This window comes from Callithrix jacchus, chromosome 5 (assembly GCF_049354715.1).
Source record: "Callithrix jacchus isolate 240 chromosome 5, calJac240_pri, whole genome shotgun sequence".
Taxonomy (NCBI): Eukaryota; Metazoa; Chordata; class Mammalia; order Primates; family Cebidae; genus Callithrix; species Callithrix jacchus.
The window spans coordinates 109,213,865-109,228,440 of NC_133506.1; the positions used below are offsets into that span (position 1 = coordinate 109,213,865).

General features: G+C 49.1%; 1 protein-coding gene across 7 annotated transcripts in view; it reads right to left on the reverse strand.

The window, feature by feature from the left end:
* Window positions 1–376: 376 nt before the first annotated feature.
* Window positions 377–14,576, reverse strand: part of AKAP1 (A-kinase anchoring protein 1) — a 36,784-nt gene continuing 22,584 nt past the window's right edge. For all 7 annotated transcript variants that reach the window (XM_035301134.3, XM_078374119.1, XM_008997317.5 and 4 more), the window contains exons 3-11: window positions 12,418–12,551; window positions 10,391–10,517; window positions 9,699–9,826; window positions 7,261–7,438; window positions 5,656–5,806; window positions 4,991–5,058; window positions 3,137–3,210; window positions 2,549–2,611; window positions 377–1,479 (exon numbers count right to left, since the gene is read on the reverse strand). In XM_035301134.3, the coding sequence (XP_035157025.1) occupies window positions 1,405–1,479; window positions 2,549–2,611; window positions 3,137–3,210; window positions 4,991–5,058; window positions 5,656–5,806; window positions 7,261–7,438; window positions 9,699–9,826; window positions 10,391–10,517; window positions 12,418–12,551 (998 nt within the window). In that variant the 3' untranslated portion in view covers window positions 377–1,404. The remainder of the gene's footprint in view (window positions 1,480–2,548; window positions 2,612–3,136; window positions 3,211–4,990; window positions 5,059–5,655; window positions 5,807–7,260; window positions 7,439–9,698; window positions 9,827–10,390; window positions 10,518–12,417; window positions 12,552–14,576) is intronic.

The window sequence follows — 14,576 nt, forward strand, 5'->3', positions numbered from 1 at the left end:
GGAGCCGTCAAATTGAGGCAGTATCTTTTCCCATAACCTGTATTTTTTACATCAATTCTCATCACCATAGTAGATTAAATAACCTCATAGATCTATTAAGAATGTACAACCAAAGAAAACCAGCGCTTTAAACTGAGTCTGGGTAGCTGATTCGCAGTGAAGGAAGTCAGAGGACGCTTGGCTGCCACCTGGTGGGACAAGGAGATGAAAAGGCCAGACAGAAATTTCTGGTCAAACTGTCTTCAAAAAACGGTGAGTCTCCTATAGAGGTGGTTGTGTGGGGCCTGTGATCCAGCTCGCCACACTTACCACCTCATTCTTCACTCTCCACCCCCCAATTCTTCACCACTGGAAAAAAATGGACTCAAAGCTATAGTTCATACAATTGAAGATTTATGTAAGTTACTTAAGTCACTTATTTTTCAGCTGCACAATGCTGAAGCCAGTCTAAAAAAGAATCAAACACACCACTGCAAGTTAATTCAATGAGTTCCTTTTTTTTTTTTTTTCTTTAACAGATTTGTACAGCAAAATATTCCCAGATCACAGTCTCTGCCCTATAGTCACCTGTCCAATGCTCAGGAAACCACAGGGGCCCCGGCCACAGGAACCAAGGTTGGCAGCTGACTGCAGAATTGACTTCTACTTACAGGTGACATGTGGCTGGAAAAATCTTGAGTTCCCTTTGTTCTCCAGTGTATCTTGTACAAAATATTACATTTGTTTAAACACATATTTACAGAGTTTGCACAAATAGAAAATGGTTACAAATTACAACCAGGCTTGGCAGGATACCAGTTCCCCTCCCCACTGACCAAGGTCGGAGGTGTGATGACCATTTCATATTTACATTTGCAGTTTAAAAAGTCTGTGTTTTGAGACCTAGATGGAGTTTATAAAAACCAGTTAAAATGTCATCAATTAATGTATGTAAGCTGTACAAGTAGTGGATACCAATTAGTCCATTCATGTCTTGCTCCCTGAAGAAAGATTGTGAAGTAGAAGAAACCCTCTCAAGCAAGCAACATACATCCCTGGCCTGTGTGCCAGTTTGTTTGGTTTTTGCTGGGGAAGGATATAGAAGGAAGAAGAAGAGAATGGAACAGGGGGAATAGGACAATTTGGTGAGACCGTTTCTATTCCTTTTGTTTTTTTAAACAGCTGAGAACAAGGATCAGCCAGCTGGCTTGTTAAACACTATCCTTTGGCTTTGAGAAGAACCCAGAGTTCCATGCTTTTCTCTCAGAGATGAAACGCTTCTCGATAAGACTACATATGGAGGAAGAAAGGACTTTCTGGAGAGGACAATGTTTGTTATTCTGATGTTAATCTTTGACTTGAGTGCCAAGCCTAATTTCAACAGTGCAAAAAAGACTCTCAGGAAGCAGCTTGGGGAACCGGGGGTCAAAGGCTTGCGTAGTAGCTGTCTACCCACTGGGCAAGGCCTCGCTCCACCAGGGACCGGTTTATCAACACCACCTGGAAAAGAAAGTTTCCTTAAAGCTTTGTCCATGGCACCTTGGGGCCATCTCCCAAGCCAACTTGAGTTCTCCCCTCTCCAATCACCAATGCAGGCAAGACGTACAAGAGTAACAGGGTAGACTGGGTGTGGTGGCTCATGCCTGTAATCCCAGCACGATGGAAGGCTGAAGCAGGTGGATCACCTGAGGTCAGGAGTTCGAGACCAACCTGGCCAACATGGTGAAATCCCGTCTCTTTCAGGGCATGGTGGCAGGCGCCTGTAATCCCAGCTACTGAGGCTGAGGCAGAATCGCTTGAACTCGAGGCGGAAGTTGCAGTGAGCAAAGATCATCCCATTGCACTTCAGCATGGGCAATAACAGCGAGGCTCTGTCTCAAAAAAAAAAGAGTGGGGGACACGGCTTATGCTCTAGCCAACAGGGACATTTACGTGTTCTGTTGCCTGCTGTGGCATGGGAATACACTTTTTTTGAGATGGGGTCTTTCCTTGTCACCCAGGCTGGAATGCAGTGGTACAATCTTGGTTCACTGCAACCTCTGTCTTCCAGATTCAAGTGATTCTCCTGCCTCAGCCTCCCAAGCAGCTGGGATTACAGGTGTGCATCACTATACCCAGCCGATTTTTGTGTTTTTAGTGGAGATGGGGTTTCGCCATGTTGGCCAGGCTGGTCTCAAACTCCTAAACTCAAGTGATCTGACCTCCTCGGCCTCCCAAAGTACTGAGGTTACAGGCATAAGCCACCGCACCTGGCCAGGACAGGCTTTTTAATATGCTGAAGAAATTTAAGCTTTCATACCATAAGATTAAGGATAGAAAAACCCAACAGATGGAAAGTCCCAGAAGGTCTCGCACAGGGTTTCTCCACCTCAGCACTACTGGCCTCGATCCACTAGAGGACACTGACATCACCACCCCCAATCAGGATATCCAAAGTGTCCCCTGGGAGGTGCTGGTCTACAGTCATAGCCTCTAATTAACTCAAGAGGAAACAAATCCCAGAACCAGCTCCAAATCAATCCACTACTTTGGGCCAGGAACACAGAAAGAAAAGAAGGGCAGAACTTACTTCATCTCCAACCACACTCCACAGCTGAATCAGAGGAAGACCAGTTGGACTGTAACTTGTCACCTGAAGAAGAGGCGGAAAAAGTATTGATATGGTTTTGTGTCCCCACTCAAATATCATCTTGAAGTGTAATCTTCATAATCCCCATGTGTCCAGGAAAACACCTGGTGTGAGGTGATTGGATCACGGGGTGGTATCCCCATGCTGTTCTTGTGATAGTGAGTTCTCATGAGATCTGATGGTTTTATAAATATGTGACAGTTCCTCCTTCGCATACTCAGTGTCTCTTGCCTGCTACCATGTAAGCTGTGCCTCTTCCCTTTCTGCCATGATTGTAAGTTTCCTGAGGTCTCACCAGGCCTGCAGAACTATCAGTCAATAAAACCTCTTTCCTTTATAGATAACCCAGTCTCGGGTATTTCTTTATAGCAATATGAGAACAGACCAATATCAAGTATTAGCTATTTCATGCACCTTTCCTGAAATACTGTTGGTCAATCCAGGGCCAAGCCATAAGAGAAGGCATTTAAAGGTCAGTTCTCAGGAACCTAGCCAACCTGCCTCCCCACACCCCCGCCACCCACACACCTGAGCCAGCAGTGCTGTATTCCCAGTCATCTCGCTCATGGCGGCATCTGCTTCCGGTGAAAAGTGGTCATCATCTTCAGGAAGAAAAGGAAAAGTGGCATTTTAGACTCTCACTAAGGCAAAGCACCCTTGTCACGTACACAAGTTTCCGGAACATTCCAAGTAGAATGCTTCAGATGCTATGGGATTTGAGAACCGCACTGGGGAGATCCACCCACATCAGGGACAGAGCCTAGGCCTCCATATGACTCCCCATGGATAAACTCAGGGCCGCCGTTGCATGCTGCCCACTAGAGTACAGACAACAGATGGACAGAAATGCTTGCCTTCACCACTACCACTACTAATACCAGCAGCAGCAGCACCACCGCCACCAACTCGGGTGCGGGCAGTAGATGGCATGTAGTATGTGTTCTTCCACCAAATTAGTAACACCAAGTGCTATCCCCACTTTATAGGAGAGAACACTCAGGCAAAGGTTGATTCCCGAAGGTCAACCAGCTCCCAAGTGGGAAGGTGTGAATGAAACCCAGGCAGTTGGCCACACAGCTCAATAAGGGCAGCTACTCAGTGGGCAAAGCACTGCGGCAGCATTCAGCTTTGCTGGATTACAGATGTTACATAGAACAACATATCCAAGGCAAGCGGTGGTAAGGATGGGAGACAGGGGTTTATCAAAGAAGATCTGGGAAAATCTTAAGGAGAGTTTCAGCTGGGTCTGGACAGATCGCTTAGATGGACAGAAACAGAGAGAAAGGGGAGGCAACAGCAATAAAAGAAGCAAGACAAAGATCTTGCCCCTGTGCTTCCTCTGACCCGACTCTAGCTAGACTGTAGAGTCTCCAACGCGTGCAATGGCTTAAGACAAGCAAAAAGAAAATCAGAAGGGGCAAACCTGGGGAGGCAGTGGGATGGGATGAACTGACTATCACCTACAAATAGAAAATTCCTAGCCATAAACAGCTGCCATTTCACTACCCTCTAGACACCAGATCCTGGGTTTATGTAATTCTCATAGCCAGCATGAAAGACAGGTACCATTCCCATGTTCTGGGGTGAAAACTGAGGCTAAGTAATTTGGCCAAGATTTTGCCAATCCTCTTCCCTCTGTCAATGCTTTTGCAGTCTAAGACACCAGATAGGATGTCCCCACTGTGCCCCTATGGAGCTATGGCCTGGCTGAGCCATTTCAGTGACCAGCACACCCTTGAACACCAGGGCTAAGACTCTGGGTCTTGGCCAGGCACGGTGGCTCACGACTATAATCCCAACACTTTGGGAGGCCAAGGCGGGTGGATCACGAGGTCAAGAGATCAAGACCATCCTGGTCAACAAGGTGAAACCCCGTCTTTACTAAAAATACAAAATTAGCTGGGCATGGTGGTGCACGCCTGTAGTCCCAGCTACTCGGGAGGCTGAGGCAGGAGATTTGCTTGAACCCAGAAGGCAGAGGTTGCAGTGAGCCGAGATTGTGCCATTGCACTCCAGTCTGGGTAACAACAGTGAAATTCCGTCTCAAAAAAAAAAAAAAAAAAAAAAAAGACTCTGGGTCTGGACCACGATCTGGAAAGTGCCTTTGCTGGAAGCCCCTCAATGCCTGAGGTCTGAATACAGACTAGAGCAGTGGACCTCAAAGGCTGTTTCACAGATCGGCAGCACTGGTCTCCCCTGGGAACTTGACAGCAACGTAAGTTCCCAGGCCTGAGCCCAGACCTATTCAATCAGAAACTCTCGAGTGGCAGCCACCTATGTTAGCCTAAGTCCTCCGGGTGAGAACAGAAGCTCTAAGAGAGAAAGGCCTATTCTCAACAACTGTCCTTCACAATCCCCCAAGCCAGAGGCCCCAGCTGTTACCTGACAGGGGCATCACGCTGTCCAGAAGGACTTCTGCTCCCTGAAACGGCAGGGTGACAAAGTCAGACCTGGAAAGGAAAGAGAGGAACAAGTTTAACATGGACATGAAGGCTGATTCCACTCCAAGCCAGTATTTACCTTTGTACAGCGACACCTATAACCTAGGATGCAGCAGAGCAGAGACTTTATACTTTGCAGCAGGCCACGGCTCACAGCACACCCAAACACAGGCAGCCAGCCCTGCTGCAAGCCTGACCTCAGAGGGACTTCCTACGGCAAATTCCTAAAAAGAAGCCCACTTCACTTTTTTCCTTTTTTTTTTTGGTTGTAGAGATGAGGTCTTGCTATAGTGCCCAGGCTGGTCTTGAACTCCCTCAAGCGACCTTCCCAAAGTGCTGGGACTATAGGCATGAGCCATCACACCTGGCCCAGCTTCACTTCTGAAGGATGATGCTGGGGATTCTTCCATAACACGGGCCTTCTAGCTCAGTTTGGCTGAGGCAAGTAATCAAGTTTGTTTCTATCAGACTCTGCCAAAACACAGTAGGCAGCAGGAGGGAAGAATTAACCCTCACCCAAGGCCTGGCACAACTAAGCCAGACACGTAGAGATGGCACATCCCAGAATGAGCAGGGCGTAGGCCTGTCTGAGGTGGCTCCACTCACCTGATTTGCCGGAGCACGTCTACCTTCACCCTCTTATATCCGCCATAGTCCACATATCGAATCTCCACTTCGTTGGTCTCCTCGTAGGAGGCAACCACTTGGGCTCGCCACCAGGCCCCATCTGCACCAGGGGCGGCACAGATGACCGTTACTGCAGGGCAGAGAGAGGAGTGTGTGGAACACCCGGTCCAGGGCAGGGCACCAAGGGCCACGTGGCTGCTACCCACCTCCCTGCGTTACCTCTCAGAGGCCTCTGCAGTACAGGGGTCAGGAACAGCAATGGGCCCCCAGCAAAGCCTCCCTAGAGCCCAAGACCAGCCAAGCGAAGAACCTGGATGTGAGAAGTTCAGCCTAGCAAGTGTGCCACCCCCGAAGCCATGCAGACTGAAAAGCGCTCAGTCTAGATCTGTTACTCTGAACTTACTGGGACCCAAGAGGGACACAGATAAATAGGAATAAACCAAGGAAATACAGCACTCAGGAATGGGGGCCAGGGCCAGCCTTACATTTAAGAAAAAGTCCCTGAAGAAACCAAGTGCCGCAGATCTCAGGATCCTCGTACCTAGGGTCTGCTCCAGCCCACAACTCAGATGGAGAGCTTGACCAGAAGGGGCCTCCTGGGCCTAAAGCCCCTTCTTCTACCCTTGGCCTCTGGAAAGTCCTGAGAGCACCTGGGCAGCCACCCAGCATCAAGAGGTCACTAACCCACTGTGGGGAAGAGGCAGATGAGACCATGGAGTAAAGGTTCCTAGCAGAACCCCAAAAGCTGCCCCAGGCTAGCCGGGATGAGAACCTGTGACATGAGGCTGACTGTGCTGGGTCCTGACCCTTACAGAGAGCCCCTGGCAGTTACCCCTCAGGCTCTGGTTCAGTCTTTACTGCTGGGTTAAGGCAACTTTAGAGAAGCTGATGAAAACTAAGTCCTTATCCTTCCAAAAGGAAAAAATACACACAAAAAGCTACAGATCACTTCAAAAGATTTTCTAATGAACTGAGGGACCCCATCCTCCTCTGGTGAGGAATGGGTGATGTTCTGACATTCCATCCTAAGGGCAACAAAGGTAATAATGACAAAGGCTGGGCTCAGACCCAAGATCCTGCTCACAGAGGCAAGTCACTTGATATCCAAGGCTCAGTGTTCTCATCTGTTAAATGGAGATGACTCAATCCACTGCATAGTCTTGCTGGACTTAGGGATTTTTTAATGATAACCAGTATATGCATCAGGTGCTTTATATGTAACACATACAGTATTCAACACTAATTCCTGGAACAAGTGGGTATCACCCCCTTTAACAGATAATAAATAGGTGGGAGAAACTATGACACTAGTTTTAAGGGGAAAAAAAATAAAAAATAATAAGTGGCAGAACTGGGATCTGAATCCCTATGTCAAAACTCTACTCCAACACCCATCACTCCACCAGCCAGTGGACACCCCAGCTCTGCCTACCCAGGAAACCCACCCCAGCTCCATAACAAGGGCAAGAATTCAGATATGCAGCTTCCATGAAGGACCCCAGAACAGCCTCCTCCTGATCAGGAGCCAGGGCAGAACAGGCAACTCCAGGGCCCCCCTTTCCAGCTCCTTAGAGCACTGCTTACTTTCCACCGGCGTGGGCAAGGTGGGGATTCCAGGCTGAGAGTAGCAGAGGTACATCTGCTGGTCGAGGCTGCGCAGAGCGTGGAAGGTAGGGTGTGTGTGCTGCTGCACAAACAGGTGTCCGGCGTTGACCTGGTTGACCACAATGACCTCCACAGTAATGCCATCAGGCAGCATGAGCTGTAGAGGGGAAGGAGCAGCAGTCACTGAAATAATCCTTCTCATCTCATGTTTGAGTAAGTCCCGAGGCCCAAGGGCAAGTGGCAAGTCTCTGGGCTGGCATATCTTTGAAAAGGGCAACTCAAGGCAACATGGCACCCAGAAGGCAGAGGCTGAAGGACTACTTTCACAATACAAAGTGTTCGACACCCCTGTGGCTGTGTCCTGCAATACCAAGAGCAGCCATTAGGGGCAGCCTCACCTCAGGGCCAGGCAGAGAAGGTCTCAGATACTGGGCAACCAAGAAGCAACTGCAGAGGCAGTGCTGGGCCTTGCACAGGCCTGGGCAGGGTCAACCTGCCAGTGTTGCCCTCCCTCCCACTTTTGTTGATAAATCTCTAAGACCCAGGGAGGGCAAACACAGGAATGAGGTGGCCACTGAGAACAAGACTCCTGAAAATTAGTAGGCAGGCCATCAGGCCTTTCAGCCAACTCCTGTGGTCTGGCAGCTGGCCCCAGGAGCCTGTGGTCTGACAGCATCTATGCTGCCTTCCCAAGAGAAAGCAGTGGCCTCAGGTCAGGTCCATGGTCAAGGTCTAGTAGAGTCTGCATCCTGTTTGCTCTCCCTCCTACTGCTTTATCCTCTGTTGTTCCAAGTCCTGGTCCTATTCTCAACATTCCATAGGCACCCCCAACTCATTCCACTTTGGGACTTGGAATGCAGGTTTCTTCAGTGGCCAGACTCCATATTAAAGGTCCTAGAAGAGGCCACCACTATTCTCTAAAAGACTTGTCCTTAACACTGGCTCCCCAATGCCAAGCTATAGGCAACATCTAAGGGCTCCAGACAGTCGGGCATCTATTCTACCTTCCAGACAGGTGGTCACAAAGGGGAAGAGCTTCTGGCTAAGAGTCCTGGCCCTGTCCCCAGAGGTTCGAAGGTATCTGGAATCATCAGTCCAGTCCCACTGAGCCAAGCAGAGTACCAAGAAAGAAATCATCTGTACAAACCAATCTATTTAAAAAAGAGAGTGAGGGGCTGGGCACAGTACCTCACACCTGTAATCCCAGCATTTTGGGAGGCCAAGGCAGGTGGATCACGTGAGGTCAGGAGTTCGAGACCAGCCTGGCCAACGTGGTGAAACTATGTCTCTAATAAAAATACAAAACTTAGTCAGGTGTGGTAGTGCACGCCTGTAATCCCAGATACTCAGGAGGCTGGGGCAGGAGAATCGCTTGAACCTGGTAGGCGGAGGTTGCAGTGAGTCAAGATTGTGCCACTGTACTCCAGCCTGGGCAACAGAGTGAGACTGTCTCAAAAATAAAAAGAGCTGAGTCTAGGACCAAGCCTCCTGGGAAGAAACTCTTGATTCAGGAGTAAAGCATAAAGTGGGGTTCAGCCCACTCTCAAATATCCACAGGAAAAAGACATCCCAATCCTCTCCCTCCAGCACAATGGTCTTTGGAAAGGGGAAAATACAAAACCGAACTGCCTACCATCCTTAAAAAACAAATAATAATAATAAAAGCCCAGGAGGGCAATTCCCTTGGAGAAGCACAGTCAGCCCATCTGTGTAAAATGCAGTCCATAGTCTTTGGTCCACAGAACTCTGTAATTATACTCTCAGTGAGAGGAGGCCCAACTGGGGCCAGAGACACGCTGCAGGATATGGGTGACAGCCCTGAGAGACCCTGCAGCCAGCAGCACATAGGGGCCCTGGAGATGGTAGCTCTTCCCTCTGCCAAACTCCTGGGGCAACCTCTGAGTCACTGGATTTCTGGGCCTGGTGGGGAGTACTGACTCCTCTCTATAATTTAGGTACTTCCTGGGTGGGGGAAGGGCAAAGAGATCCTTCACTACAGCCACTGCTAAGGCCTGACTCAATGAGAAGAAAGAACAGCACCGTCCAAACCCATGATTCTACTCCCACCCAAGTCTCAGGTGCTGAATGGCAACCCTGGACACAGCCAATCTCCTGGCTGAACTACATCACCCTTTCTAAGCAAATGCCTAGAAAATGTAAAAGGTGCCCAGGCAGCAGAGCCAGGGAAAGTGGTCCTCCCATGTGGGGACCAAGAGGCCTCTGGTTTCCTATCAGCACTACCACCACCTAACTCTTGTCCCCAGAAAACAGGCCCATAGCAGAAGCAACCAGTGGAGGCCAGAGGGGAGAGGGCACAGGCACTCACGTACACTTAGCCTTCTTAGCCTGAGTCTGGCAAGTTTCTTGTTTGGGGTACATCTGGGGGGAAGAGGCAAGAAGTCCAGGAGCATGCTCACCCAGGAGGTCATCGGCAAAGAAGGCAGTGCCAGCGAAGGCAATGGGGGAGCGTAGATATTCGTGAGGTTCAGCTCCTTGAACTTCTTTCCAATCAAAGTCAGTGCTTTGTCTACATGATGCTGAGAGCCTAAGCAGGAGACGGGGCAGGACACACAATCACTGTAAGAGGAGAGTCACACACACACTCGCAAAAACTCAGCCACATATCCCACTCCACAGGACTGTGCATAGAGTTCATGTGCATCTTTGAGGTACCAAAACTCTTAAGCTCTGCTTTATGAAGAAAGGCATCTAAATCTTTCAAATGATACCTCTGCCATTATGGTCCATGCTTTCAATGCAACAGGAAGAGGCAGGCCGCTTGGAAAAGGCCAAAGGGGAACAGCACACAGGGTGTGCAATCTGAGAGAAGCCCTCATGGGGTGGTGGGCACTATGAACCCAGGACCCCGGCCCCACCCAACCAAACACCCTTACTTCTCCTGGCCAAAGACCAGAGTAGGGAGGGACCCGAGTCTCCTGTGGGCACCTGAACTGGGGGAAAAGCTGTAAGTAAGACACCAAATGCTCCCTTCCCTGGGATAAGAAGCAGGGTTTCCTACTCCAAAAGGATAGCAATTGAAACTCAGATGCTATTGACTTCTATTTAATATTTTAGGGAAGAGGCAATACAAGCAGCAGATGCCACTGACCTTCTATGTGGCAGATCTGGACACTCTGGGTGTAAGGCAGGGTTGAGATATAGATCTTGGCACCAGATGTTTGCTTCAGAAAACTCACATACCGCCCCTGCTTGCCTATTAGCCGACCAACTAAATGCTTCCAGAAAGAGAAAAGGAGATGAGAGGGTTAATGGAAAACCAATTCCCTGGACACCCAAAGACCTACTTCTGTTTTACACACGATCATACTCAAACATATTAGCTGTTACCAAGTCAGCATTTATTTTCCAGGACTATTCTAAGCACTTACATTTACTCATAGTACCTATGAAACAGGTAACTTTACCACCATTCTGTAGTTGAGGAAACAAGCCCAGAGAAGCTAAGAACTACTTAAGATCACACAGCTGCTAACCAAGCAGTCTGGCTCCAGGACCCAGGAGTCCCCCTTCATCCCAACAATGTGGCCCAGACCCAGAAAGCTACAAAGGCAGCAGTGTCTTCTCCTCTAAAACCCACGCTGAGAAGTTGCACCAGCACACAATTTCTCACACCCCTTTCCCTCAAGTCTACTCAGATTCAAAGATAAAGGGGCTCCATTTGAAAATGGAAGGTTTGACAGGCACGGTGGCTCACACCTGTAATCCCATCACTTTGGGAGGCTGAGGTGGGTGGATCATGAGGTCAGGAGTTCAAGGCCAACCTGGCCAAAATGGTGAAACCTTGTCTCTACTAAAAATACAAAAAAATTAGCTGGGCATGGTGGCGGGCACCTGTAATCTCAGCCACTCGAGAGGCTGAGGCAGAGAATTGTTCGAACCTGGGAAGCAGAGGTTGCAGTGAGCCGAGATTACGCCACTGCACTCCAGCCTGGACGACAGAGTGAGACTCCATCTCCAAAAAAGAAAGAAAGAAAAAAGAAGGTCTAAAAACCCCCTTTTTTTTTTTGAGATGAGCACAAGGCATGCAGAAATGCCCAGTGCACCAGAGTTCAAGGCAGACAGAAGCAGCCAAACTTAGCCCTTAAGATGAGCTCCCACATAATCCCCAATGACCCCTCCCCAGCAGAGCTACTGGGGACATGGTCCCCTCCTCAGGCACAGCCTGTCATCATGCCCTTTGTAACCACTGAAGGAAAAGCAGGCAGGAGAGGTAATAGGGTCCCCCAGAGAGGAAAGCACCAAGAAAGCCTGCAACCCAGAGTCAAAACAGCCACTCTGACCCAGAGTTCAGACCAAGCCAAGTCTCCACCTGAGCACAGAGCTGAGGGCTGTGGGAGAATGTGGTCTGACAATTATTTCTGAGCCCCAGAGATAAACATCAAGATCAAGCTAATACGTTGTAAATTCTAACAGCAAGAAGCCCAAAACCACTTAAGCACTCAGGAATGGGGGACTGATGAAGTAAACTGACATTCACACAATGAATAATGCAGTTAAAATTACATTTTCAAAGAATAACACATGAAAATTAAATTGTTAAATATTTAAAGTATTAATTAAAGCGACATAATCTCAGTTTTGTTTAAAAACCACAGGGTGCAAGATGAGAAGGAAATAAAAGTCGTTCACAGTCACTCTCAGGGGTAGGATTAGAGCTGATTTTTATTTTCTGCATATATTTCTATACTTTTCAAGTTCTCTAAAATATGGATTTATGCTTTGCTCAATTATAAAATATACTTTACATTGGAGCACTTGAGCAGAGCTCAGTGAAGGGATTCTGGCTGGCCCCCACGGCCTCAGTGTGTTTTTTTTCCAAATAAATCTGAGCTCCAGAATATCCAAGAACCACTCCCAAGGGAGATACACAGGCCTGCAAATTTGAGAAGTACAAGAATAAGCAGCTCCTGGAGGCAGCTGGAGGAATTCCACATTGCAGGAAGCTCTCTGAGCCTTGGCAAAGTGTAGTGTGTCCTTTCCCTATAGCCTCTGGCTGACCTGGGGCCCCTTCTGGCTTACTGTCCCTCTCCTGGCCTCCTCCCCCAGGTCTAACGGCCCTGGCCCCAGGGAGCTTTGAGCTTACCACGGAACCAGCCTGGGGGACGCTGCCCCTACCTTTGGCACCTCGATCTCCCAGATGATGAGGTCGACCTTCTTAGGGTTGGAGCCTGCCTGGGCATTCTGGACGCTCTCAGTCTTCTTGAGACCACAACAGCTATCCACGGAATCCATGCTGTTCCTGTCAGAACCTGCAGGGGAGGGAGCAGCAGGCGTGCGCACACACAGACCCCAGCTCACAGCAGCCAATAACCCAGAACTTCCCAAACTCACATTCCCAGAGGCACTGCCCCACACCCGCTCCTCAAGCTTGGCAGGTGACTGTCAACTTACAGTCTAGAAGGCTCAGAACAACCCCAATGAAAGGAGGACTGGGGGTGTCGATACACCTAATTTTAGCCTGTCACTTACAGTCCCACTTGCTTAATTGGCAGCCGCACCCAGCCACAGCTGCTGGAGCAGAGACACAAGTGGTGAACTGGGAAGACATAGACTGCGCCCAGGGAAGGGGAGCCCACCGGGCAGAGGAGGAGGCATGCTTGAGGTCCTCATGATCCTAGGAGTCAGACCGATGACCACGAACACCTTGACACCCTAACCCAGCCCCTCAGACCAAGGGTCGGTCTCCTGTCCCCAAGGCCCAGGTCACAGGCACTGGCCTTCAGCCAAGCAGAGCTAGACAAAGTCCTCGCTGGCCTGCCTGAGGGCCCCATTCTTATATTTAGCAGGGACCTGCTTGTTCCTTTGCTAGATGTGGACAAAAGAGTGTACAACTCTAAACACTCTTCTGGCTCAAATAATCTCTTGGTCAAAAGACTGGGACAAAGCTCATGCCCAAGAAATCCCAATGGGAACAGGGTTCTGGTCCTGACTTGGGCTCAAGAGTATGCTAAAGGGACTGTCACAAAAAAGAGGGTCCAGACCAGCTCAAGAGAAGTGGCCCTGGCTTAAATATGGACAACTCAATTAACAGAAACAGATCCCTCCTGAGAGTCTGCCAATTAGGTTTCTACATGGTTTCTCCAAACCCTGGGCAGAATCCTTTGCCAAGCAACCCACACACTGGATGCAGAGAACTAAGGCCCAAGAGATTCTGCTCGCAGCTAAGGAAGAATCACCTTCAAAGTTAACTTCCCCCATCACACTAGGGGCTTAGAACAGGATTCATGCAGGGAAAAGTAGCCCTTCTGGGGGAAGACTGCTTGGCCAGCCTGCTGGAAGCACAACAGACTGATGAGGGTTGGGGAAGGGGCCGGGACCTCTGCTTACTCACAGCTGTCAGCCTCTGTCCCACAGAATGGGACTGGCTAACACCTGCCATTCCAAGGGCTCCCAGCAGTGGCTCAGAATCACACCAGGGCTTTCAGGCTGCACTCAAAGGCCAGCTTCCAGCTCCCTCAGTGGGGTGGTCCCTGGACACTTCTCAGCTTCAACTTCTTCACACACAAAGCAGGGCTGACGTGAGGGTGCACATAAGGCACCAACCTGGTCTTGGCACCCACTGCGTGCTTGTGGACAGTATTATCTGACTTCTGCCCACCATCCCCAAACCTCCCTGCCCAACACCATGGCTAGGTTCGAGCCTAAACTCAGAAGACTTCAACAGGTCTAGGTAGCTACTACTGTCCATCTAGCATTGGCAGGCAAGGCTGCAGGGCTTGTTAATTCAGCCGAGGGGCAATAAGCAAAGGGAAACTCCTTCCTTCTTAAATAAAATAAAAATCACCCATTTTAAGATGCACTATTTTAAGAAACATTTTAACATCCCTAGATTAGGATGCATCGTATAGTATCTTGCCTTCTACAATCATGACTGCCAGTACTTTTTTCTTTCCAAGGTACATAAAAACACTAGTGTCTTAACTGCATCTTTGAGGTGACAAAATGTAGTGTGTGGTACAAACCAGATGAAGCTGAAAGTAGTAAAATTCCCAGTAAAGATTCCCAAACTTCCTGGAGCTGAAATGGGAGAGAATGGCTCTAGGACAGACAAGTCAGAGAGAGCCACTTGGGATATTCGTGGCCTCTCCCCATGAGATAAATGAAAACACCCCAGGGTAGCTGTAGAAGCAGGGCCAGGAGCTGCTGACCTGTAAGTTAGCAGTCTGAGCTGTCTACGCTGGGGTCAGCACTTGAAAACCCCAGGACACCTTGTTATCAAAGGTCCCCACTTTCTCGGGGGTGGAGCTGCAGCTGCACAGAAAGAAAATGGCTGA